The following is a 27242-nucleotide window of genomic DNA, read 5'->3' on the forward strand; positions in this document are numbered from 1 at the left end:
AAGATGTGTGGTGCAGCTTTAGATTGCTTTAGATTAGAAAACTGACTTTAGACGTGATTACAAAGACAGAAAGATGAACAAAGATGGACATTCCACCTCTTTGCTCTACCACATGCAAAACAGGGGGCACAGGCTGTTTCCCACATTCTTCAAATGGCTATAACCCATACAGAACTAATACATGCTAATCTGGACATAGTAAAGCCCCTCTGGCAGTTTCTGAAAGTTGGGAAATGAACAGAGGGAACATAAAGAAGCAAACAAGCTGACTTAACACCTTGTTACTTGACTGTGACTCACATTACATTCCTCTAAACACAGACCATCCATAAGGTGAAATCCTCCAAATAAATAGTTGGTTTAGTTGGTCATGAGTGCTTTCTGATACCAGTGTCAGCAGTTTTGGACTGAAGCCGATGATCACTGGTGTTCTGTGCTGCTATTTAATAACTTTAATATACCTTTAAAATAGACCAGAACTATTTTAACCCTTCCCTCAGCATGGTAACACGACTTCTCCAGGTATCTATTGCATGTCAGCACTCACACCTTGGAACATGAACGGTGCAACAGTGGTGTCATTTTAACCCACAATTCACACTCTCACACTGGAAATCGGGTTCAGGATCCCAAGGGTCCAAGAGAGTGACTTACAGCGGGGACCTGCTCTGAGTCCCAGTCCCACCTCTGCCACTGGGCCGGCTGGGCTTCTCCAGGCCGCATGTCCACTGCCTCCCAGTCACGCTCCCAGTGTGTTTCTGTCTCTGAGTCCAAAGCTGACAGAGTCTCACCCTGACTCTCCGTGGGTGTCAGTTTTCCTCTTGTTTTCGTCCTCTTTTCATTGTCTCTAATTTTGCCTTTGGGCTCACTTTGTTCATTCACCCTCCCTCTCTCCATATTTTCCTCTTTCTAGGTATGAGAAGCGCTCATCCAGGTCATCACTGAACACACACACAAACACACACTCCTGTCAAACGCTCACACACTGCCTGCAGGGACAGCAGCCAACAGGCTTGAGTAAATACACACTTTGAGCTCCTAAAGGCATAACTCATGTATCACCAGCCATGCAACACTACTGCATCAACATGCTGCTGTTTTTCACAGGTAACTTTGAGGCTAAAAACAGAGAGGTGGCATCCCCTGCCGCTATTAGGATTGCCCCTCACCACTCCTGTTTTTTGGGAGGAAAAACAACGTAATTCAAATCTTAACAGGCCAATCAGGTCAAATAATTTGGGTTATGATAAGCACACAAATCCAAATAGTTTGCTCTATGGTGCAAAACTGTGGGAAAAAATTTAGATGACACCTTAATCAGACAAATATTCCAGGGGAAAACATGGAGAATCTTACAAAATATATTTTACTACTATGAAATAACAAATCCAAATAATGCTTGAAATTGGTAGCTCCTTCCTTTTTGCACCTTCATCAGGTTGAAGCAGACATTTGCTATTCCATTTAGTGATGCAGGATCTCTCAAAATGTAGAAAAAAAAAACTAGACTTCATGTCACAACCCCAAAGAATAACTTGACTTCTGCAGGCAGAAACTCATCACTTTTGCGCAGAGAAAAACTTTCTTCTTTGCGTTATTCCATGAGCAGCGCAACTCAGGCTGACACCAGGTGGCTGAAACACACACGCCTGTCACCAACTGGTACAATTTGCGGCGACATAATTCAAAGAATCCTCTTCCAGCTTCACTGTCTGGCTTCCCAGAGTGTTTGGAAACAGATGTAGAGGAGAGTGGAGTAGGAGGAGCCACAGTTAGAGTGTTTTTGTGGGTTAAGGAAAGAGGAGAAAGAGGGGGGAGGACCAAGGAGGGTCTGGGTTCACCAGAGTTCATAGCTAAAGTGTGTGATTTGCGTGTGTGTGCCTGCGTGTGTGCGTGTGTGTGTACACATGTCTGCATTTTCTCATGTGAGCCCAGTCTGTGCATGCTTGTATGGAATCCTCCTCAAATCCTTTATTCCTCAATTCCTCTACTCTTTTCCCTAATTCATCTCCTCCTTTCTGTGTTCTTCCCTCCTGCCTGTCAGAGAGAGAGAGAGAGGAGACGGGAACTTATAACAACTCAAAATAACATAAGGAAGTGGAGGAGCCAATCAGCTTCCTGGTGAAGCCATTTCTCTCCAAGACCGTGTGTTTATGAATGTGTGTGTGTGTGTGTGTCTCAGGGGTGGAAAGAATATCCTATCCCAGTAGAAGTACAGAGACTTTGTTTTTTCCTTTGATTTTAGTCAAATCAAAGGAAAATCACTGGTTTGAAAAGCTGCTTTTGAGAAAGTAAAAAGGACCTCATTTAAAATGTTCCCAGTAAAGACTTGGGCTTAGGTACTGAGCTCTAATTTATTTAAAAATGAATAACAAATACAGAAAAGAAATAAATAAATAATAATAAAAAAACTATATGAAATAAAGTGAAGCATGAATTCAGCATGGTTACAGTTGACCCTACAATATTAGTATGTTGTAATGGAATACTTTAACATGGTAGTAATGTGCATCACTTCAGTCAAAACCTACTGAGGTAAAAGTAAAATTACTACATAATTACTTCAAAAATGTTCCGAAAGTACACAAAAAAACTACTAAATTACAGGAACAAGAGCAAATGGAATTGTTAATGTCCACCCTTGTGTGTGTGTGTGTGTGTGTGTGTGTGTGTGTGTGTGTGTGTGTGTGTGTGTGTGTGTGTGTGTGGCAGTGCTGAAGTTTTGAGACAAACAAGTTCACTTCACAAACATTGGAGATTATTTTCTCCCACAAGAGGCAACTATTGAACATTGGGGTTATGCAGAGAGCAGCACACAGTCATTGTGCGTGTGTGTGTGTGTGTGTTTGTCCATGTGTGTGCATGTGTGTGGAGGAGTGTGTGAATTCCTGATGTAAACAAGTTAACACTGCCAAGGACAACGCCCCCCTTTCGCTCTCCATTTCCCTCTCTCTGTCTCTCCACTCCCCCTTTCCGTCTCTTGTTCTCTTTCAGTCTTTTCTATCTTTCACTTCACTCCCTTCAAATCCATTGTTCTTCACGTTTGTCGTTTTTCCGGCTCCGATCTTTCCCTCTCACAATCTCCGTTTGTCTGGCTTCTTGGAAAATCTTCCTCCAGTGAATTCTGCCATGGGATCGGAGCTGAGGTCAGCGCTGTGGGTGTGAGTTTCGCACCACAAACAGAGTTCACACACGTCAACCAATCCCGGTCGTCCCGCTCCAACCCAGCTGAGCGACACGCTTTCCTGACAGCGACTGCTTCATCTGGAAAAACCGGGTGATTCTGCAGCAGGGCCAAAGAGGACCAAGAGCAGCAAGTTCTCATTTCAGTGAAACTTTACACCATTTCAAAAGTGTGTGTGTGTGTACCTTGAGTCTGGCAGTACCATCTCTGCTGCATTACCTTCAGATGATATTGAAGCAAAGATGTCACTTTTGCCAACATTAAAACAGATTTTTTTTATGCACCCCGTCTCATTATTATCATTATTATACTGGGTTGTTGATGAAAAAATACATATACACTCCTGATCAAAATCTTAAGACCTGTTGAGAAATTGCAAGAATTTACATTTTGCACTGTTGGATCTTGAGAAGGTTCTAAGTAGAGCTTCAAAATGCAAAAAGAAGAAATTGGAGTGAGACAAAAAAAAATTGAGTAAGCAATTTATTGCAAACAACCATTAAACTGAAATAGGCTGTTCATTAGCTGATCAAAAGTTTAAGACCACTGCCTTTAAAAGCCCAAATCTTGGCAAAAATGTGGATTCAGTGCCATTTTCTGTCAGGTATCCACACTGTCATTCAAAATTTTTTTTTGTCTCACTCCCATTTCCTCTTTTTGCATTCTGAAGCTCTACTTAGAACCTTCTTAAGATCCATCAGTGCAAAATGTAAATTCTTGCAATTTCTCAACTGGTCTTAAGATTTTGATCAGGAGTGTATTTCACAACTATGCAGATGATAAATCATCTACGCAAGTTTACCTTCATGTCAGCAAAGCATTAGTATCCTCCAGGTTTTCTCAGGGTTTTTCAGATCTGCAGCCGTTCAAACTGTGGATGCTGCTCTGGTCTTTGGAAAGGCTGTGGAGATCTTTTGTTTGAGCTGCTGTCTTTTTTTTTTTTTTTTAATAGAAATTTAATAGCCAACTGTTGCATTATATGGCATTGCATCATTGCATTAAAGTGTTATTTATATGTTTTTTGTATGCTTTTCTGTGGTTTTTGTGTGTATTGTGTTTTTTGTGTAGTTGCTGTCTGTCATATTTGCTTTTTGATTTCTCTGTGGTGTGAATACCCAATCCAGGCTGGGTTTGGACATAATTTTAGAAATTATGTTGGGGATGATGGACCTTCTGTCTGTTCTGGGCAACTTCCTGTGTAGTGCTGCAGTTTACATGATGACGCTGAAGGCAACACGTAGACTGTTTCATGCAGTAAATGCAATCTAACAATGAGGACAAGCAAAATCTCAACCTCCTGTCAGGATCGGTTACTATGCTCTCAGGGTCGAGTTGGGTTCGGACAAAAATATGCAGCCCGATCTGCACTCTACTGTCGTGGAGGATTAATTTCCCCCTGTGGAATTACTGGTTATTTACTCAGTCGATCAATAAATCAATCAGTCAGTAAATCAATGAATCAAATTATTTAGATAAAATGAAAACACAGCCTGTCTAAGCTTCCTCTAGATCCATCAATGATGCTATGAATAGACATTACCTCAGTATCTGCATTATAGAAGATACACTACGTAATACTGCACTGAAGTGAGGACCTTTTAGACTCAACAGTCAAAAAAAAACATGGGAAAAGCACAACATTTCATGGTTGGCTCTACATGGTTCTCATCGTTGGCCTAACTCACTGACAAGTTGTGTGATTATTCCTTTTTTTTTTTTTTTTTTTTTTTTGCAGCTGAGTCCAAATAATCCTGCTCACCTCAGTCAATCCTCAGTTTCACATGCTGCACCTTTGACAATTAAAATGTTTTAATATGGACAAATCATGTTTTACAAGTTACTATATATTTGTGTCTTCCATTTGTAGAGTGAGTTCCAGCTACCCCCAATTATATTTAGCAACATACTATTCAGTGCACTTTTATATTTGCATCTCATGACCGATGGTATGATTCAAGGGCTCCTGTAACCCAGCAGGAACTGTTTGATGACAAATAATAATGAACAGCATTTGCAGCACTTTTCAACACAAATGCCACAAACTGCTTTACACCCGTTTGTTGTGGCATTTAATGTCATTATTTCCAACTCAAGCACTCCCTTCACTTCACTTTATTTTACCTTATTTTAGCTACAAAGCAACAAAAGACAGAGACAGAAATATAAATCCATCCAACTGAAGGATTTTCCAGTTACCGCAGACTCACTATGTCTACTACGCCTTAAAACAACATGTAATCACTGTAGCAGCCCTGAGAGCTACGAGAGTCATCAATCTCCGGCAGATTCTGGGCTTTTGCTGCCACGCTTGATAAGGCAAGTCCTCTCTCTCCTTTGTCTCATTGGTCAAGCTCTGCTGCAGCAGCCTCTGCAAAGTCTGCTGAAATCAGGCCGGGAAGCGCAGCATCACCCCCCCCTGTAACCTGCTGTGCTAATCACCGGGACCACGGCACACAGTCTTTGCTGTCAAAGTCCCCGTGCCCACAGATCACCACGCTTGGTCACCTCCAGTCATCGCCCAGTGCACAGACTGGTGGATTGTAATGATGCGGCTGGCTGGCAGCAGTGGGTGGGGTGAAGAAAGCACCGCTACAACACGCATCCCCAGGGTCAGCAGTGTCTCCTGGGATGGTAAAGGTCCTCTGTACATCAACAGAAAAAATGCCATAAGCTCAGCCTCCATAAGAATCACCATAACAGCCTCTTTGTGTCCATTCCTCCCTGCACATGTTGCTTTCTTGCAGCCTGCATTGTTGCACTCAAACCATTGCAAACTAACAGTGTGCATGTCCTGCAAACTCTGAATAACTGAATTTCATCCCCAATTTCTCATGTCCCGTTCATATTAATGCATGCTAACTATGGTTGTCGCTCGTTTTTTTGCTTATTGTGGTCAAGTTCATGCTTTGTACAATTAGTCATAACAAAAGTTGATGTGACGTGAGTACCGCTCCCCGAATGCTGCACCAAAACTGGAAAAGTACAGAAGAAGAAGAATGCAGTGGCGCCCTGGTTAGTTTTCTTGTTTGGGCTGCAGCATTGTGCTTGTTGAGCCGTTGCGACCCTCCTCCCACCACACACACACACACACACACACACACACACACTTATACGATCTGTCGTAAATATCAAAGCTGCGCAGCTACACAAAATCTGAATGTGTGATTGGTTGACGGTCATCTTTAAAGGTTTGCCATTAAGCTGATGAAGTGCCCTGTCTCCTATTATAAAACATCTCTGATATAAGTTACTCCTTCTCCTCTTTTTTTTTTTTTTTTTTTTTTTTTTAATATCCAAAGTAAACTAGGAAAGCTTTTGATATAGAGCGTCGTCAGAGAAGATGTGGGATGTTCCAGAATGCTGCCCGGTAAGAGGCATATGGGTGGTTGGAGTAACTGCAACATGTTTTCCATTCACTAAAAACCTCACAAGCCTTTCCTGTTCATCCTGATACCGAACTAAACCACCAGCGGCGTGTCTCGATACTCGCATTCACAGTGGCAAGGTGGGGCTGGGGAATATATCAGCATTACAGTATATCGATATCATGATATAAGACCAGATATTGTTGGGATTTTGGATATTATATTATTGTGTGTGGCGTAAGTGTTGTTTTTTGGTTATAAAGGCTGCATTACAGTCTGCAGGACATTGCGCTGTAGACTGTTCTAGCTGTTCTGTTATTTACAATATCATCACGATATTGATTTGATTTTGCCCATATCGCCCAGCCCTACGGCACGGCGTCCTTTTTTAACACTTGCCATTACCGGGACAGATCCGGTTTATAGGTCTAAAACAGAAAAGTGACAGGACTGGCCCAGGTCAGTGCAAAATTTTGTTAAATCTGACCCAGATTTGTCACAGAGCCATCACCAACTGTGCAGTCCCACACCCGCACTCATGTAGAGGAGCAGCAGGGAGGCCTAGCGTCTGGAGAGAAGGTCCCGTGAGTGGAGCGTCCCAGTTTAAACGCCCGCGACAGCCAGTCCTGTGTCCATCAGCGGCTTTGTGTCCTGCCCAGATGTCACAGGACCAGCTCAGTCACTGTGGGCTGCTCTGGATAGGACGATCATTCTAAATATCCTAATTAATGTGATTTACTTTCCACTATGTCAGTGTCAGGCCACTACCTCTGGTCATGTCGCCTGCACTTAATTATTTTCCGGTGGGAAAACAAAGCAGTCCTTTCTCTTTTCATGAACGGGGCGTGTATTTGCGTTTTCCCTTGTGCTTATTTAGCAAATTTCTAGAGACCACACTCAATAAATTCATCAATGCTTGAGGGGATGTCGTGAAAAAGACCCCGCACATCTTAAACCCTCTATTACTGTCAGGGGGGGAAAAAAAACACACTGTGACAGAAAATCCCTGCCGGTTTCTGTCCCAGTCAACAGAGGTTAGGGTTAGTAGAGCAGTTTACAGATCAGCAGAACAATGTCTCTTTTTGTCCGTTCCTCCTGTTTTTCTGCTGCCCCAAACACAGGCTATGAATTATGACCCAGGCTATGAATGGAGGCCGGAGAAAGTTCCTCTCGCACTCATGAACGGGACAGGCACACGGCGAGAAGAAGTGCGTATGTGCAAGTCAAAGGTCCTCCATCACATTCAACCACACAGGCTGTCTGTTCCAACCCTCGAATACGAACCAAAGGACTGTCTCTAAATTCAAAATGTAGCTATGGCTTATAAGGAGCTGCTGTAAAAAATGGCCTATGGAGGACAGTCACGTACAAGCAGACACACAAACAAAGATATGAACTTAGACTTCAGCTTCACTACACTCTCCCACGCAGTGCAGAGGCTGATAGAGGCAATAAAAAAGCCTTCTCATGCCTTATTTGCTCTCATTTATCATACTAATGTAATGTAAATTAATGTGCGCTACTGATGCTGAAACACTGCAGGTAAAGTAAACACTGAATTATCAAAAAACTACACTTGTAACCTTCATTACAGCCTCATGCATCCAAATACCTTATTAGACTGCACATGTAGCATCAACAAATGAATGAACGCAATCATATTTCACAGAATATTTAGTGACTGACACTTTTCTGAATTAAGTTACAGCAGCTAAGGACACTATTCCCCTAATCTGACCACAATACCTGCATTATATGAATAACATAATATGATATGAATGAAAGCATCACACTCTGTGGCACATACTGAATATGGTGGAAAATAAATATGAACTTACATTGTACCAGCTCTGGCTTTTCTGTCATTTCAAAGGTGTGGATAAGGTGGCCGAGGTAGAGAAGAGACAGAAGATGAGAAAGATAAAAGTTAGAAAGATATTCATCAGCAGCGAACTTTATAGCAATGCAATTTCTGCAGTGCACTGTATTATTTAGTGTAATACAAGTGCAAACAGCATTATGCCACTTTGAAGCCACAATATCAAACTCTAGCCAAAGGCTCTGTCTGCTTTTTTTTTTTTTTTTTTTTTTTTGAAAGTAAATGGTGTTTGGAAATTCAAATGTTAAGCTACTGAAGCCATAAAAACAATCTTGTATTCGAATGAGTTTCACAGTGATATTGTGCCTTGAGGGCATCACATGTTCTCATACTTACCACAAAGTGGCAGCATTACCTCACTGATATAAAACATTGCACACTAAAACATTATGCAATTTTTACCCAGAGATCTGCTGTGCCATACTTAATTGTCACAACCAATTTGTACATAAAGAGAGGAAATAATAAAGGGCATATGTGAAACAAACCCAAATATAACCCAAAACAGGATTCACATGTGTTTATGACCACAGACAAAGTGTGTCTCAAAGCTAGAAATAAAACATCCAGTGGCTCTGCAGCACATTTTTGGTTAATATCTGCTCATCACCACAGTGATAAACAAATCATAAAAGCTCAAACAAGTATTCTGTTTGTCTACAAAATCTCATTCTGATTCATTAACATGATAAATCAAATGTTTTTGCACAGTTTTAGAAACAGTTCTTTATCATTCATAATGATTGAACAATCTAAGATTAAAGACAGTTTGACCAATTGCAGGAGTGAATTCTGTTTTAGGGTGGATTTCCCCTGTTGGAGCGTTTTACAGGGGCCATGTGCCTTTTAAATAACATCTGATTTGAAGAGTTCATTTCCAAAATGTTACATGTATCCAGTTTGGGAAATGAAATTACCCTCACTTTCACATTCAGGATCTAGTTTTTATACATCTTCATTTTGTCAACCCAGGATGTAAATGACCTGCTATTTTTCAAAATGTGCCTTAATTTTGTTTTAACGTTGTGCAATCGATCAAAAGTAAACTGTGAGCGTCAGCTGTCACGTTATTTCAAATGGCAAATAACATTTTGGAATGAAACTCATCATTTGCTTTCTTTTCTCTCACTGATAAAACACTCATTCAGAGAGAGAGAGAGGGAGCGCGAGAAAGAGAGAGAGAAAGATTCACCATCATTATATAACTTTTCCCACTAATGAGGTCCATATTTCTATTATCTCTATGAATAGAAAATTCATAAAGCGCAGCAGCTATCACAGGCCCTCTTAGGGCACCAATCTGCCCGCCGTGCTGTACAGTAATGCAGATTTAGAGAGCTCAGGTGATAACTGAGGAGAGAGATGGGAATGGGAGAAGTTGGGGAACATCACACACAGGCATTGATGGGTCAAACAAATGGAGTTAGGGTACGTATAAGAAAAAACAAAACAAAAGTGAGTGCTTACTTTAATCAGGTTTAACCTGTCATACTGGTAAGACCATCCACACACAGAGACAAAATGGCCATGCAGAAGGTGAGGATGAGGCAAAAACACAGACAGAGAGGCAGGTGTTAATCAACGACAGCAGTAGGAGTTGAGATAAAAGCTGCCTGCTGGGAGCTTTGAGCTCTGAGCTATGGATTCTCAGTTTCTGGCTTCACATGTGTTCATTGAGAAGCATTTGATATAATGTGCATGCTTGAGGTGTGTTAATGTGCATCTATGGACATGTGGCTGCATCATCAATTTCATCGATTCCTATATCAGAATGCAAAATACAGAGAAAGTGTGTATTAGGAGAAATGTGTGGAGGTTATAAGAGAGAAAGCACAAGACAAGCACATTTAACAGGCAGGGGCGGCTACAGGGAGTCACATGTGTAAAGGTGGAAAGGCATGGTAACGTCAGATTAGAGAGGCCTGGAGTTGGAGATAAGAGGTTAGAATTAGCAAGTAGTCTGACTCCAAGTTCTCCACTAACGCATAGAAGCAGAGGAGATCAAATAAATCTCAGTTTTTGAATTCTTGAGTGAATTTACAGCTTGAATTTGAACACGCAATCTGTTCAGTATACACATATTCAGCTTGGTGTATGGTAGCTAACCCTGAACATTTGTTCTGGGAATTAAGGTGGATTCACTCAGACGAAATCGAGGTGGCAGTTCGCACAATGTTGAAACAGTTTAGGACAGCTGATACTAGGACGCTAACAGCTTAGCAGGCTTGTCCCAGACAGAGTAAAATCCCAGGAAAGAGAAAGATCCAGAAAAGAATGATGCTTACTTTAGTATGCCGCTTGTGAGACTATTGCATGCATGAGAAGGAAAGAAAGAAATCAGATTCAAAAACAAAGACATAGCAAAGTACAAAAGGAGGAAATAAAAGAGTCCATATGAGTTCTGACTCTGTTGACTTCATATAGCTAAGATGGTGCAGAGGCTACACGATCACCGTCTCTAAAGGTAAGAAATGAAAAAATAATGTTTGAAATAATAAGGTGATGTGTGTTTGACAGTCAAATCCTGCGAGATGCAAACAACAACATTGGCATGGAATGGATTTATGTGAATGAGAAGGTCATGATTATGGCAATTATGTGATTATGAGTGTGTGCTACAGTGCTAAAGCTATTCATCTCTACTCACTACTGTTAGAGTAACTGTAGCTGCATTCTTTTATTACAGTATTTAGAGAAATGCAACATTAAGGGACTAAGGCAACATTTTTTTTTTGAGTTTGGCCTATTGATCACCTTAATATGTAACTAGAGGATTGACACCAAAACCATCTCATATGTTTCTCATATGTTTTTTTGTGACAGTATCATAATACTTGTCACAAAAATAATACCAAAAGGAAAAATGGGAAATACCACATTTTATTGGATTTTGGAGAAAAAAAGAAAAAAAAAAAAAAAAAAAAGAAACTCCACATGATTCTTTTTCAGCTGCAAAGACAGGGGGAATAAAGGACATTTCACCCAAATTTGTTTAGATTTGTTTAGATAGGAAAATGTTTAGATTCAAATTAAGTTTCGACGCGCTACTTGAAAATAAAGTGGACTTATTTATAGTCTGCTCTTTTCGGTAGACAAGTGAAGAGTATACGTTGTTTGACCTGCATCTGTGCTATATGTCCTGAAGACCTGACAGTCTTCGCTTGTTGGAGGGATAATGATACATTCATAATGGAGAAGCCACGAACTGAGGGAAGGCTTGTCATTCGCACCTCATTAAGCGAGGTTTGAATGGCGCCTGACGTGTCTGTGGGGGAAGAGTTTTCAACACATAAATTGCACTCAATTCGGGCGATACTGTTGCCATGGCGATACTGTTGCCGTGTCCAAATACCAAATATTGAAAGAATTGGTCAAAAATGTAGCTCACAAGAAAATCTCTACTGATGTGACGGCAGATGTGTGTCAATGGGAAATCCTAATTTAAACTGAGGAGAGAAGAAAAAAGTAATCTGTTGCATATTATTTATTACTTTGAAAAAAGTAATGCATTACTTTACTTTACTCCTTGTGGAAAGTTATTTGTTACACTACTCATTATATTACTTTTACTGCTGATCTCTACTTTTGTTACCTGATGGGAGTCAAGCTTTGAGCGTCACTCTGGGTCTGGGGGTGTTTCACTACTGGCTTTGTGTCAGCATGTTTGTCTTTGCAGGTGCTTGGACAGATTTGGGGCTCTACTTTAATGATCCATGCATTTAAGGTGTGTCCAAGTCCACTTCTGCTATGTTAACGGGGGAGGAAAAAAGGGTTGTTGCGCCAGGTGCACTATTTAAGAGGGTTGTACTTAGTCTCCAAATTAATCATGGGTGTGTTTAGGACACTAACATGCACTAAACCAATGCCATCTCCCATTCCCTTTAAAAGCCATGTGTGCTTGCTCCTTGGCGGATTGTTATTATAACGGGGCATTTCCCAGGTAAGCAGGAATGCTCCGCTGCAGAGGAGACGGATCTGCTTGTGCGAGTCAAAGTGCACGAGCAGATCATCTAAAGCAACAGCAGGACTCCATCAAAGCTCCCTGAGGTGAGGCAGGTGTTCCTGTGTGTGGAACAAGCAGAGTGGACACACGTTGTGCAGCCGCCTATGAAGATTCACATCACTATCTTGATAATATGCTCGTAAAAATAACAATGAAAACTGCAACACTGACTTCAGACCTGGTTGTGGTTGGTCAACTGCGCTGTCACTTTCACCTGCCCCAAAATAGCAATGCACCAACAATGTGCCTGACTTTACCTCGTATTAAGACCACTGGGTGCTCAGATGGTCACAAGTGCATTTTCTATTTGCACAACATGAGAAAAGTAAGGAAAATGACAACTGGCCCCATTATGCAGATAATTGAAGAACTTGTGTAATACAAGTAGTTATAAAAGTAATTGTTTGATTAGTTGGTGTAATGTGATAACTGACTTTAGGAAGAGTAACATTACTGTGTTACAAACAAATCATCGTGATTGTGTTATGCGATTACAGTGACATCGCACTATAAACTATTACAAATGAACTGCCATTAATGTTCCTTTGTTCAGTGTTAACTCCAACACTGACTGAGACCACTGCGCTGTCACATAACGTAGTTGCTCCTAGAAAAAAAGTTTACTATGTGACAATTTCATTATGTTATGGAACGTCAGGGTGCAGATGAAAGGAAAACTTTGGCTTTAAAAGGGGAACGTTTGCTTTAATAATCTGTTGCATTGTGGGTACTGTGCTGGCTGAGCTAACTCCAGGTTTGGCTGTTGGATGCCACGCCAATTCAGAGTGTGTGGTCTGTTGGTTGGAGGTGTGTAGCTCGGTGTTGACAATGGACTGTTCAAAATATGTAGGATATGCAAATAAGCAAACACAGTCAGCACGCGAGCCGGTGAGCTACCAGATGATTTTGGTGTCCAAGCCGCCATCACTTATCAGATAAGCTGACCAGTGGGCCAATCTCCCAAAAAATCTGGTGTATTCCTCTAAGTATTTAGAACAAATCACAGATTTTGGTTTGCCGCAACATGCACTTGTCTGCTCACCTTGGAGTTCTTGCCACCACTGCGGGTGTTGGTGTTGGTGGGATGGACAGACTGGGAGTAGGTTCGTTGATGCTGGGATGGCTGCTGCTGCTGCTGCTGCTGCTGGGCCAGCTGTTCAGGGGTGGTGGGGGAGCGGTCCGAGCTCTGGTCTGATGAGCCCTTCTCCACCATGGTGCTTTCAAGCTCGGGGCTCGGCTGGGGCGTGGATGAGCGGGAACGTTTTCGCAGGACAGGAGAGCAAGTGGGGGTGCTCCGGTTCGAGTTACTGGCAGTGCTGGGAAGGAGGAGAAAGAGCTTGAAGTTCGCTCTGCTTGTTTTGCTGTTCAGTGCAAAAGCAGACAGGGTCAAACTGAAAGGCTGAAACTGATATTTTTGTAGTGGAACTGCCAAGCCTGATATGTTATGCTGATATCCAGTAACTTTAAAGTTCATAAAAACCCACAAAAATTTACAAATGTTCAGTGTTTTCCCATATTTTAACTGTAATCAGGGTGGAAAAGACTCTGAAACAGCCGTCATGGGACACTTAAAGTCTCCACTGAGATGCATACCAATGATAATAATAATAATAATAATAGCGATTACGATTAGAAATGCACTTAGAGAGATGCTCGACCATATGGCATATGCTGTTTGGGTATATATGAACCTTATATCATACGGTAAACTGATGTACCACACTGACCCAAACCTTTGTCAGTTTTAGGGGAAAATAAGTGAATAACTGATATATCATGAATCAATTCAACAACATACAATATCCAGGTCACTGTATATTGTATGTTGTAGACTGACTGGCTAATATCCAGCTTTTAATAAAAGACCAATATTATACTGATACACCAGTGCCACAATGTCTTGGTGCCAGTCACAACATAGTAAGTAGAAAAATCAGCCTTGCCAAAGGACTGCACCACACAGTCAGATCCCTCCAAAAAAAAACAACCAAAAAAAAACAAAACTGTAAAAGTCAATAATAAGCACTATCAAAGCAATGTCATATTAAATTCCTCCATGATCATCAACTCCTGACCAATCCAAACGCTTCACAGTTCACACTCTGTGTCAGGGCAGCTCCCTCAGAGAGCCGGTGCGACTCGTGGATACGCAGAGAAGCCGGCTGTCATCTCCCCCTGCATTGCACCCTTCAGTCAAAGGTCAAATGACATAACAACACATGGGGGTCAATGCAGCCGTCCTGAGGTCACACTCTTCTTCCGGACATCAGCATGTCAATGGCCACTGCTGTCACCAGTATCTACTTTACTGTCATTGGAAGAGAGCCCGTAACATGTAGCCCTGTATTGACGAATGACAGAAACTATTCACTGCATGACAAGCCAAGTCAAAATTACACTCTAACTAAAGCAGCAGAATTACACGAGCTTCCAACATGTGAAAAACATAACCACCTATAGTTGTTCCTCCTGCATTATTAATTCACGGCTGACTTCATATTTAAAGAAATATGCAACAAATGAGCATTTTTAATAATTAAATGAAATATAAAACCTGAGCACTTACAGTGAGAACATGCAAGTCAAGACATCATCTCCTCGTTGCGCTAAATGCAACTGTAGATGCAAACACACACGTTGCATGTTGCATAGCAAGATGAAAATGAATAGCTTGCATGGTAAGATGAAAATGAGCAGCTTGCATGGTAAGATGTAAATGAATAGTTTGCATGGTAAGGGGAACATGAATAGTTGTAGCTACACCCAAGATAAACAAGTGCTAATCAGACCATCTGATGCAGTAGGACCCAGACACTGTGGGATGTAAAATGGTGCAAGGTGACACCCCCTTCTCTTCTCCGCCCCCCCACCCTCCCTCAATAACACACAAACCCCACTACAGTGCATGCACAAAGCAAAACGGCGACAAGAGACAATGCATTATTAGGAGGGACACTAACCCACCTGGCAGCCATGGAAGACTGTGCCCACAGCATCAGACTCTACCTGCTTCATTCATCCATTCATTCAGACAGCAACAACAGAAGAAGAGGAGGAGACGAGGAAGCAAAGAGAAGAGAGAGAGAGGAGGAGGAAGAGGAGGAGGAGGAGGAGGAGGAGGAGGGGGCTGCCCCAAAAAATCCTTGGCAGAGGGTTTGCAACATGGGGGTCGGTCATAAACAGACAGCGAGGACCCCCACCCACCCACCCCCCCCCCAGCAGAAAATACAGCTGAATGGATTGTGGAAGCCAGTAGTTCATGCCTCTTTTCTATCTCTCTCCTGCCTTTTTCCCCCTCTATCTCTCTCTCTCTCTCTCTCTCTCTCTGCAGGATGATTCATAGGCTGCTGCTGCAAAGCCCCTTCTAGCTCCCTTCCTTCCTCTCTCCACCCCCCCAACCCCAACACACACACACACACACACGCACACACACAAAAAACCCAACGCACCCACTGCCGTGATTGGATGCCAATGCAGAGCACTGGTGACTGCTACAGTTGCTGATTTGCATAATAGGCTTTTGCATCGTACACACACAGGCCACTCCCCCCCCCCCGCTCACTTATTCATGATCTTCATGAATGAAAGCGGCTGACGTCGGTTAACCCTCACTGTCACACCATGCTGCCTGCCCCTCCCCCTTAAACAGACCACACACACGGACACACTGCTGCCATCTCAAGCTCAAAACACACTCTCCTTCCTCATACTGGCCGGATTGCTTTTCTCCTGTTGCCTCTTTATCTCCTCATCTTCCTCCTCTTTCACAAACACCTGGCTAATATATCCATCACATGATAATCTCCTCTGCTGCCTTCTCTGTTTACTGCCTTATTCTATACCGCATGCGTTTTGGCCCTTCGCTCATGCAAATGGAAAAAAAACAAAAAAACAAAAAACAAAACAGGAATGCTCAATTTTGCCATTTTCAATCTCTTTTCTTCACAGTTTGTTGCTTCTGACAACGATTTGCTGCATATTGTAATTAGACCAGCCTTTCAGCTTTGCGTTTGTCCTGTGGAAATACAATACTTGTTTTCCTAAGTGCCATTTTTTTTTTTTTTTCGATTTTCGATCTTCAAGCAGGCTGTGATTTAGACATAATGGGAGAAAAAATGCTGACGTATTTGCATGCGCTCTGTTGATGCCAGTAATCATACAGTGGCCGACAGCATGAGATGAAGTCAATAGGAGCTATAACTTAAACCAAGAGGTGTTATGACATGAAGATGCAGCTCCTGCTGTCTGTATGAGAGTACAGACGCAATGAAGTATGACGGCTAATGTTTGGTCTGAAGATGTACTGGTTCTGCAGACCTTGGCCCTTGAACAGGTAGCACGGAATATACAGAATACTAATACACACACACACACACACACACACACACACACACACATACTCACATGATGATACAGTGGTGGAAAAAAGTTTTCAGACACCCTTAAAATTTTACACAATCTCACAATCTCAAATATTATCATGAAATATTTGTGGAAAAATCTTTTTTGTGTTTCAAAAGGTGTGGCTGCATTAGACAGATACAAACAAATACAAATGATATTTTTTGGTTTATTGTTTACAAGAAAAACTAACAAAAATCTTTATCTTCAGGCGTGTTTCCTGCGTTAGGTTCCTTGTTTTAGCCATTTTTGTGTCTGAAGAACTTTCAGATGTGCTGCTTTATATAGACACCAAGCTTGGCAACAAAAATTGTGTCTTTTAATAAAAAGAACGACCTTCATCACTGGTACCAAAATGACCCAATACTCAAAATGTCTTATGTATTTTTATGGAACCAATCAGTTTTAAGTTTTTAATGGCTTTTTTAGGATTTGTTTAGTATTTTGGCTGTGACTGTACTAAAAGAAATTGCACTTGAAGACCTAAGAGTGATTTGTTAATGCAATATTTCACAAATGCATGGGGTGTCCGAAAACTTTTTTCCACCACTGTATGTTGCCTTTTGCAGTTAAATTAGTCACCAGACACACTGGCGGACAACATTAAAGTTTTGGGTAAATACAGTCTTTGCAAACGTTTGCTTGTTTTTAATTTTAGTCACAGCTGACAACCATTTCTGAGGATTTGCTGATCAATAAGTGAAATAATGGCTTTGTTGCGAACAGGGTCCTGATTGGCTGCCTGCTACACCGGTCCACTCAAGGCGGTGTCGGTAGCAGATGGCCTACAGATGCCTCTACACTTCCCTCTCTTCTGTCTTTTATCCTCCTTAGTCCTCTCTGTCCAGAGGATCATAGGAGGGAAAAGCATGAGAGACACAAGAGACACAAACAGAGAGGCGATAATTAGGTTGACAAGGTGTGACTTGAGCAGGAAAATGTGTTTTTTTTTTTTTTTATTTAATTTTAATTTGTTTTATTCTCTTTTATAGTACTGTGTTTATGTATTTTTAGTATTTTATTTTATTTTATTTTTGTATTTTTAGTATTTATTTTATTTATTGTAATTATTGCTATCATCTGTGCTGCTTTTAATCTGTACAGCACTTTGGTCAACCCCGGCTGTTTGAAATGTGCTCTATAAATAAAGTTTGAGTTGAGTTGAGTGTTCTGTCTTCTGTTTTGTACCAAAATTGTTCGATGTTTCTGGATGTGTCTGGACTCTGTTGTGTTGCTGTATCCTGTTATGCCTCTTTCTCCTACTCATGGTTTCTCCTCTACACAACGATCACTGCCTCATTTTCATGCTTTACTTCTTAATTTACGCTTAATTTCTAGCTAATTGGCTTTTGCACCGACAAGTAATTAACTTTTGTAAACTATTGTAAATGAACTGTCATTAAACTGTCATGGATGGTCTGTGTGAAGACCCACTTTTAAAATAGGCAATGATTGGCAAAATAGGTTTTATGGTTCAGTTAGCATTTTTGGTATTCTGAATTTTGAAGCTCAAACACATACCGTATTTCACCAATTAATCGCCCGGCCGCAAATAGCCGCCGGGTTCTTATAAACGCCTGGGGTCTGCACGCATTTTGCGTATTAAACGTCCACCCGAATAACCGCCGGGGCGATTATTTGCATTATATTGAGGTAACCCAAAATAAGGCTGTTCACCTTATTTTTGTAGAAGTAAACAGTTAGCCGCACAATAACAGTGCGGCACTTCCGTTTTCTGTCAAAATAAGAGCGCTAGCTAACGTCAGAACAAAAGGGTGTTCCGTAATATTAAATCGACCAACTGAAAATATGTTGGACAGTAGCTGTCATCACGATAATGACGTGGTGCAAAAATAAATAAAGGCCTGCAGCGAATAGCCGCCTGGTTCTTTTAAACGCCCGGGGTCCAAGTCGATTTTGCATATTAAACGCCCGGGCGATTAATTGGTGAAATACGGTAATTATAGATATTGAGCATGGTGTGCTGCATGTTTTCAAACCCAGGGCTTCAGTCACCTCAGTAAGGGTTTTGAATGTATGAACTTTTGCTTTTGTCAGGTTTTGAAAATACACTCTGTATGCTTCTTCAGCAGTGCTGTTTCTGATAAACACGAATGAAGAAACTGAGCTGAAATGTTACATTAAATGTGCACCACCTGACAACCAAAAGCTCTTCGTCTGTCGACCGTGTGGTGATGCAAAGCTGTTTTTTTATTCTGTAAATCTGTTTCCACTGTAAATATAATAAATCAACTCTTTTCATTTATAGGGCTGCAAATTAAATTATGTGTTATCAAATAAATGCAGAAAGAAAGAGAGATATTTTTTTCTTTCATGTAATAAAACCATATCTACTCACTTATTGCTATATCTGTGTTTCTGACTGTTTCACTCACAGAAATCAGTGTGTTTTATATTCGCTCCCTATGACACTATGCTCTTTTTACACACCTAGCTTTCCTGTTACAGCTTTCATCAAATCTCTGTTTTAGAAACCATCACCCTGATGAAGCATTACCCTCTTCCCCACAAATACTAATACTGAGCATTTTTCACGTCTCTCTCCCTCCTATATGGTGCTCCATCCTTTGCATAGAGTCGATCCCATTCTGTCGAGTAACCCAGATTCCCAATCCCCCCGGGACAAGTTCTTATGATGTGGCCTGAGACAGCAGCAGCCAATCCCCACGCTCTGAGCAGCCCACTGAGCCACACAGCAGCCAATCAGGGATCACCTTGCCACTGAGTTATCTGGGATGCAGCCAATGGGGGCTGCCATCGGTGAAAATGATGAGAGTGTAGGGTAATTTTATTGGGTATAAGCAGAAGCTGTGGTTATAGAGAAGCGGATGGCTGGGATCTACTTCCTCATGGTTTAACAGCTGACAGGACACAGAGAAGGGCTTGAATGTGATGCACGCACCAGGCGGCAGGATGCTGATCACTTCCCAGTGAGAAATTAAACTGAGCATCTGATTTTAACACAGATTATTCGAGCTGAATCGGTAAATTAAAGTTTCAGCATATATGTGTGTCTTCTTGTGAAATTTGTTAAGTCCATATCCTCAATGACAAAATCTGATGATGCACTAAACAAACCACTGTATTAAACACAATTCTGTGAAACCTGCTAAAATATAAAATCATGAATTGTCTTCAATAAACATAAAATTATAAAGTGTTTTTTTAATCATATTTATGAATTGTTCACAGATATAGGTCCTTTATAAATGTAGTGAGATAACATGGATTTGTCTAAAAACTCAAGATATTTTTTTATATTATAGCAGCCTTGTAACCTTCTGTGCCAAAAGGCAGACATTGTGCTGAAATTCATGTGTCTCCTTATGCATCACAAAAGTTTCAGCCACGAAAGCGCCCTTCTCACAACAAAACAACACACGATAAAACTGTTATTATTCTGACGCATGACCTATTTACTATATGACTATATTACTACTGACTATATGCGCTGTAATGAGGTACCTTACCCTTCTTTGTGATGAAAATATGACTTTATAGCTTGTATGGGAGGAGTTAAGTTCTATCATTGTTGCTGTAATCTGTACTAGTCATCAACAACTGTTATAGATTAATGAATGCTTCTTTGAGTACAGTGAATAAAAAGGATAAAAAAAGTAAGAGCACTATCAAAGACTCACTTATGCATCTACCATCAACTGAACATTATGTTGATGTTTTTTATATATATATATATATATATATATATATATATATATATATAATTTTGATAATTAAGTTTCCCTTTATTTCCTGTGAGAGAAAACTACTGCTATATTATCCAGGGTCTCCTTCAATATGAGCAGAGATTTGATTGCAGCTGCTAGAAGGAATTCATATTTACATGTCATTGCTGTCGGTTGTATTATAATAGATGCCACTGGTGATGGTGCTGTGACTGAATTACAAGTATTGATATTAAATGGCAACACATGAGGTGAAACATGGCTTATGTGCTGCCTCTGCCTATTAAGGTGTGGTCGAAGTGCGGGTAACCTGGGGAGTGGGCAGTGTAGCAGCCTTAATCAGTATCAATATGGACTAGATGATATTACGAAACTGGAACTCTTTGTTGAGGTATCGTGAGCGAGATCTAAATATTCAAGGCAGCATTTGTGCTAAAGTGGCTCTACAGGGGGGCAAATCCAAGTGGCAGCAAAGGAAAACTACAGTTTGAAGGACTTCATTACCCAGAAATTACACAACATAATGTCAGTATCTTGCAAAGTAAAGTACTTCTTAGCCATGGCAGTGGTGGAGATGCAGGCTGACTCACTGCTGTTTAGGAGATGGCGGTGTAATTTGCTCTTAAGTTTAGATTCATCACCTCATGTGCACTGAGAAGTTTCTCCACCCATTTAATCTGGATGAACGGGATAAATCTACCAGTCTCAATTAGGGAAGATGGGACACACTGCAGCCCAAGTTGTGATTTAGCTGATAACATGTGTATGTTTTTGACCTCTGAGCAAGTGTCTATCCAAGCTGAGAGGCTAAGAGATTGTACACATTGCAACTACATACTGTATTAGTAGGGATCTGAAAAGTAATCAGTGTTGCAATATTTTTCTGGCTATGGCAAAAGCCTCCGTCAGCACCCATTAGTCCATTCAGCAGTGTGTATGTCCATTAGGTGAGGGTTAAAGGCCCAGTATAGAAGATACACTTTTTGGTTCACTGGGTAGGTTTCGTCTGCCCCAGTTACCAACAAAAGCAGGACATGGCTACAGTATGGCTACATATAGTTATTGCAGCTCATAATCATGGTTATGATGTGTCCGTATGGGCATTGACGAGGGTTACAGGAGTCAATACCTGCTCGCTGTGAGGGGGTCAACCTAGGGAGCGCTCATCAACAGGCAGCAGATAAAACAAATTTAGCCAAAATTTCACAGTCTCAAAAAGTTTTTACAAATAAAAGTAATGGTGAATAACTGTTAAAACATGTTAAACAAGTTAAACAAGTTAAAACATCGCCTCAAAATGTGCAAAAGATTCAACAATATCACGACACAGTAAAAATTAATAATAATAAAACAGGTTTGGAACTATTTCACGAATATCCATGTCTTGAGTTCACAAATTGGAGCAACTAGCAGCTATAGAAAGCTACAGGCACTGTCTCAATTTTCATAGTTGCGCAATTTCTAGACGTTTTCAGTATTAGTGCGGAGTGTTGTATCAAGACCTGTTCAATATCAATTTATTTCTGGGGACCAGAGCAACACATATTAGCCAAAAGTGTTGTTTCCACCCAAGCTAATTTAATTTAGGTGCCCATATATTTGCTTGTGGCTATTGTGCCGCTCCCTCACAAGGACATCGGTGTCCTCCAGGGAGACGCTTGTGTGACAGAGCCAGTCTGCACAGCTCTCTTCCATCATTAAATTGGCAGAGCATGGTGCCACAGACTGCACTGTTTTGAAGGGGGGAGAGAAAAAAGGTAATTTGATTGGGAAAACGCATTCCTCCTGACCCAACCACAAAAAGTCCCACTCGGTCTCTACCTGCGCAATGTGCCTTTGACTGTGTTTAGCACCATGTGGCACTGATTCATGAAAATCGAGCCATTACCATGTCGAGTATGTTGTCAACTCTTGGCCAGAAGCTGTGTAAGTGATAAACAGTCTTGGTCTTGATGAATAAGTTCTGCTTCTCAAAATGTTCCCAAACTTTTGGAACGTCCTGGACATGCGAAGACATTGAAAATCTTCCCTGCCCTTTCTTTGATCCTTGTGTCATTTAGGTTTTTTGGGGGAAGGCAACCTGATGGCTGATCTTCTACTGCGCAGTGTGGACAGCATGCTTGGATCATCACTGGCACAAGAGGAAGAGCAGCACAATCCAACTAGATAGAAGATGTGAGAATACTTTTGCATAATCCGTAAAAATGGGTTTCTTGCAAAACATTGACCCTCTTCATGTACCAAAGGATTGTCTTTTTTGATTAATCAGGAGACGTTCCTGTCTCATCTGAAGGCATTGGTGATGATACATCCATGGCAACTTAAGCGACTATATGAGTTGAGCTGAGCTATAGATCCCAAAGAGGAAACAAGCAAGTGGCTTCATTCAGTTCTATGTTTGCATGAACCCATCGTTAATGATGATACTCAGCAAGGTGGTGCTGTCTGCATCCTTAAGCAGTTTGCTGGGTGGCAGAAGGTGTGAAGCTGCTAACAACAAAGGAACTGACAGGAGGGGTCCTAGCCATGCAAACTGTCTTTCTGTCAAGCAAGTCACAAAATCATCCTTGTAAACCTTTGTGGCACAGCTCAGTTGGAGCTTCATAAATCGGAACCTTCCTTTTAACAATCGCCCAGATCAAAGGGGATCAAAGTAAGATCGAAGGAAGATTTTTACTGACTTATAGCACAAAATAACCATCAAATATGTGTGGGGGGCTGAGTTGTTGATGAATACCAATGACTAAACAATTACTTTGCCACATGCTGAAATTTTCTTGCTCTCAAAATTGCCCAAAAGAAAGACTTCCCCCTCACTGGCATTTCAAAGGTTATGTCTAGCTGTGCACACATGGATGTGGCCAGTATCAAGTTATTTGCATTATTAATAATCACATTAATAAATCATGTGATAAAACATCTTAAAATGGAAATTATTACTGTGAGGCAATCCGGCTTTAATGATCATCAAATTGCCAATAAAACATCACTTGATGGATAATGACCATCCCATCTTTACAGTTTAATCCAAGACTACGTGGTCTAACTGTGTCCTTACACACCGTTTTTCCATCATACTCCTCTCCCCGTGCAGCTCGGCCATTAGGCACCCAGCGGACACTGTTCTTAATATGCACATATTCTTAGGTAACTCAGTTCTACTTTTGTGGTATGCTAATGAGTAGCTGCAGAGGTGCAATGATGAGCACCTGTCCCAGCGGATGCTTTCTTAATTAGAAAGCATGGGATTGCAGCCATTTTAATTTCTGCATCCTTTTTTCCCCTCACACACATTCTAATGTTACCAGACTAATGCCAGCTGTTGGCACTGCAGGCTGCTATGGGGTTACTTGTGACGTTTTAATGCAGTTTCAGCAGGAGAGCACTGAGCATTGAATTGACTGCTTTAAAGGTCAGACAATAGATAGGATGAGCAAATATATAGTTCAAGAGGTGTCGTTTTTGGAAAGCCCTTTGAGACTGTAACAGTGATTATGGGCTCTGAATAAACTTGAACTTTGAACATACCTGAGGTCTTCAAAGAGGAACTTCACCACATCCATTCCTCTGCAGTATGCAACCTATCAAATACTTTTTTAACTTCCATTAGCTGTTTTTTTTTTTTTTTTTTTTTTTTTTATCTGCTGACCCACCGCACCCCACTTTCCTTTTATGTTTTATGTTTTATTAAAGGGTATGTATACGTCACTCACAACTGCAGCCCTGAAGAGCATTGCGTGCTATAGCATCCTCTGAGGCATGCAAGCTTAACCTCCTACAACTGAATGAAACTTGGCAATAATTTTAATAATCCTCTAGTTGGATGGTAAGGGCAATGTTAATTTCATCTTTCATAAATCTGACTGTAAATTGAAGAAAAGCCAGAAAACAAAAGGCAAGAAAAGAAAAGTTGGGCCTCAGTGATGCACTTTGCTATGAAGAGTGACTGTGCTCTGATTCACAGACACAATGTCAGTGTGGCTCATAAAAACTTATGAAATGAGTGCAGATGCTGAAATGCTGATTACATGTTGTGGACGTTAACAATGTGAAGATTCCCCCATCATGAAAGGATTATGTGACCAACAGCATGAACTGGACACCTTATTTTCCTGTGTCCATCATCACACCTCACCTCCACACATTTACTTTTCACTGTGCTACTTCAGTGTCTGTGTACTTCTAGTCGTTTCCCCTTCTCTTAATCCTGTCCTCATGGACAGATGAATTTCTTTCACTTTGAGCACAGATTTGCATACAAGGACATTGCATTCAGAATTTCAGAGCCAATCTCCAGGTCAACGTGAATATGATTCCCTAGACTGTAAAAAGCTGCTGTGGCATTAGAGCGTGGATACCCGACCCAATCCTGTCGGGATCCGTCAGGGGTGGTTTTAGTGAAACTCTAGTGTAAAATAAATAAAAATGATGGACCTACTGTCTGATCTGGGCAACTTCCTGGATGGTGCTCCAGTTTACATGACGACGCTGAAGGCAACATGTACGCTATTTCAGGTGGTAAATATAAGCAAAATCTTGGGCTCGGGTTGGGTATCACAAAAAAAAAAAAAAAATGTCTGTCGGGTTTGGGTCGGGCTCAGTTACTAAGCACCGGTCTTGGGTCGGGTTTGGACAAAAATATGGGGCCTAATCTGCATCAGTTTGGCACACAGGGCTGTTGAAGTTGTGCATGTCTGCCTCACCTGGAAGTTCGGACAGCTAAACAAGCATATGCAACAGCCACAAAACAAGATTACCTTCTGATACAGTAATCACACTCGCAATCTCCAAGAAATAAAAGTTGCTTGAAAAGTGTGTACATTGGGGATCAAGCGAGCCTTTGTAAAATAATGAGCAAAAGTGCAGGAAAATAATGCAGCAAGTATACTGCAGAGGACTAGCTGTGTTATACAGAGAGTACACCTATTAACTTTACAGAAATCATCAAGAAATGTCCACTTTATCCACATTCAGCCCAGCTGCCAGAGAAAAAAATGTTGACATTTTAAAATTCTGCAATGTTGAACGGCATAATCTTAGCTAACATTAGCTAAGAGTCTTGTTGATGACAGCTAACAAGGCTCCATCACATTGGCCATAAATCTAAATGTTGATATGCAATGTATTTTTGGTTCAGAAATGTGGACATTTCAACATATTTGTTGGTTTGCAGAAATGTAAAATGGCAACATTTTTTTTTTTTTTTTTTTTTTTTTTTTTTTTTTTTTTTTTTTTGTGGCGACTGGGTTGCCAGATTTTTAAACAAGAAACAGTTAACAACAATGTAATTTAGGCCTGGAAAGTGTTGTGGTGGCACAAAGCTTGTATGCTAGCTGCGGTGAATAAACATTATCACCCGAGGCACAAACCAAAACAGAGGGAGGGGGGGAATAAAGCACTGTAATCTGCCCTCATTCTTAGATTGATAGCCATCCACAATAATCACACACACACACACACACACACACACACACACACACACACACACACACACACACACACACTCAAGTGCACTCAGCCTGGCTCACAGTGTGCTGGTACGCTCACAGTCATCAGGTCCTTACAGAACAACTGCTGCACATAACACAACAAAACAGAAAAGCCATCAAGACAGGACAGGGTCTCTGTTGGGGGATGATGATGATGATGAAGGCTCAGGCTGGGGAAGCCCGCCATTGGAGGTGTGTGTGTGTGTGTGTGTGTGTGCGTGTGTGTGTGAGAGAGAGAGAACAGATGGCAGAACAGAGACAGATAACAGAAGAATGCAATAAAGAAAGTATGAAGAAACCCAATTTGAAAAACACTCCTCTTTCCATTTTCATTCCCGCCTTTTGAAAGTCCAAGACATTACTCGGCCGTGCATGTGTGCACCTGTGCGTGCACGTGCGTCTGAAATAGACTATATGTAAGCAGTCTTACCAGGCAAGCTTGAAGCCCTTCATTAGTGCAGGAAGAGCTGTCCAGTGCCCACAGCGAGGTCTCCCCACTCAGCCAGCCAGTCACTCCTTGCCATTCTGTGTTGTTGTTGTGTGGCGGAGGGGGCGGGGGGGTAAATCCTGGGACTTGGGGCCTTGCAGCAGCAGCAGCCCAAGCAGCACCCATCGACGGGGCGCAAAACAAAACAAAAAAATGCCAGGATGGGCTAGGCTAAACCTCAGCCGTTCTACAACTTCGACCAGCAGCTGCTTGGAGTCTCATCTGGAGGAGAGTGTGTGAGGGGAGCGTGGATGGAAGCGTGTGAGGTATCTGCGCATGTCTAGGTGCCCTAGGTAAATGTGTGTACATCTGTGTGTGTGCGTGTTCGTGATAAGATACAGCAGTGGCAACTGTTCATATGCACGCTCTCCTATATGCAGCAGACTCTCTGCTTCTGCAGATGAAGGCATTTGCCGGGCAGAGAGAGAGAGAGAGAGAGAGAGAGAGAGAGAGAGAGGGAGGGAGCGACTGAGCATGCTCAGTTACTCCCTCATCCATCCAATCCTCCTGTGTTCCCTTCAGCCTGAACACCTCCTCCTCGTTTAATGGAGCACCGCTGCTGCCAAGGTCTCTCTCTCTCTCTCTCTTTTTTCTCTCTCTCTTTTCTCCCTCTGTCTATTTCTCTTGCACGTCTAGCGGGGATGATCAGGCTCCAGACCATATACAGTGTGTGCGATGAAGGGGATTAGTGTGGGTGGGTGTGGGTGTCTCAGTCGGTCCCAGCAGC

At 41.5% G+C, this 27242-nt stretch overlaps 1 protein-coding gene across 1 annotated transcript in view; it reads right to left on the bottom strand.

The window, feature by feature from the left end:
- The window catches only part of LOC115371436 (protein Aster-B-like), a 42281-nt gene extending 15765 nt beyond the window's left edge, over window positions 1-26516 (bottom strand). Inside the window, exons 1-4 of the mRNA XM_030068826.1 lie at window positions 26459-26516; window positions 13474-13747; window positions 10714-10734; window positions 8388-8408 (exon numbers count right to left, since the gene is read on the bottom strand). Of these exons, the coding sequence (XP_029924686.1) occupies window positions 8388-8408; window positions 10714-10734; window positions 13474-13747; window positions 26459-26481 (339 nt within the window). The 5' untranslated portion in view covers window positions 26482-26516. The remainder of the gene's footprint in view (window positions 1-8387; window positions 8409-10713; window positions 10735-13473; window positions 13748-26458) is intronic.
- Window positions 26517-27242: the final 726 nt, after the last annotated feature.

This window comes from Myripristis murdjan, chromosome 14 (assembly GCF_902150065.1).
Source record: "Myripristis murdjan chromosome 14, fMyrMur1.1, whole genome shotgun sequence".
Taxonomy (NCBI): domain Eukaryota; kingdom Metazoa; phylum Chordata; class Actinopteri; order Holocentriformes; family Holocentridae; genus Myripristis; species Myripristis murdjan.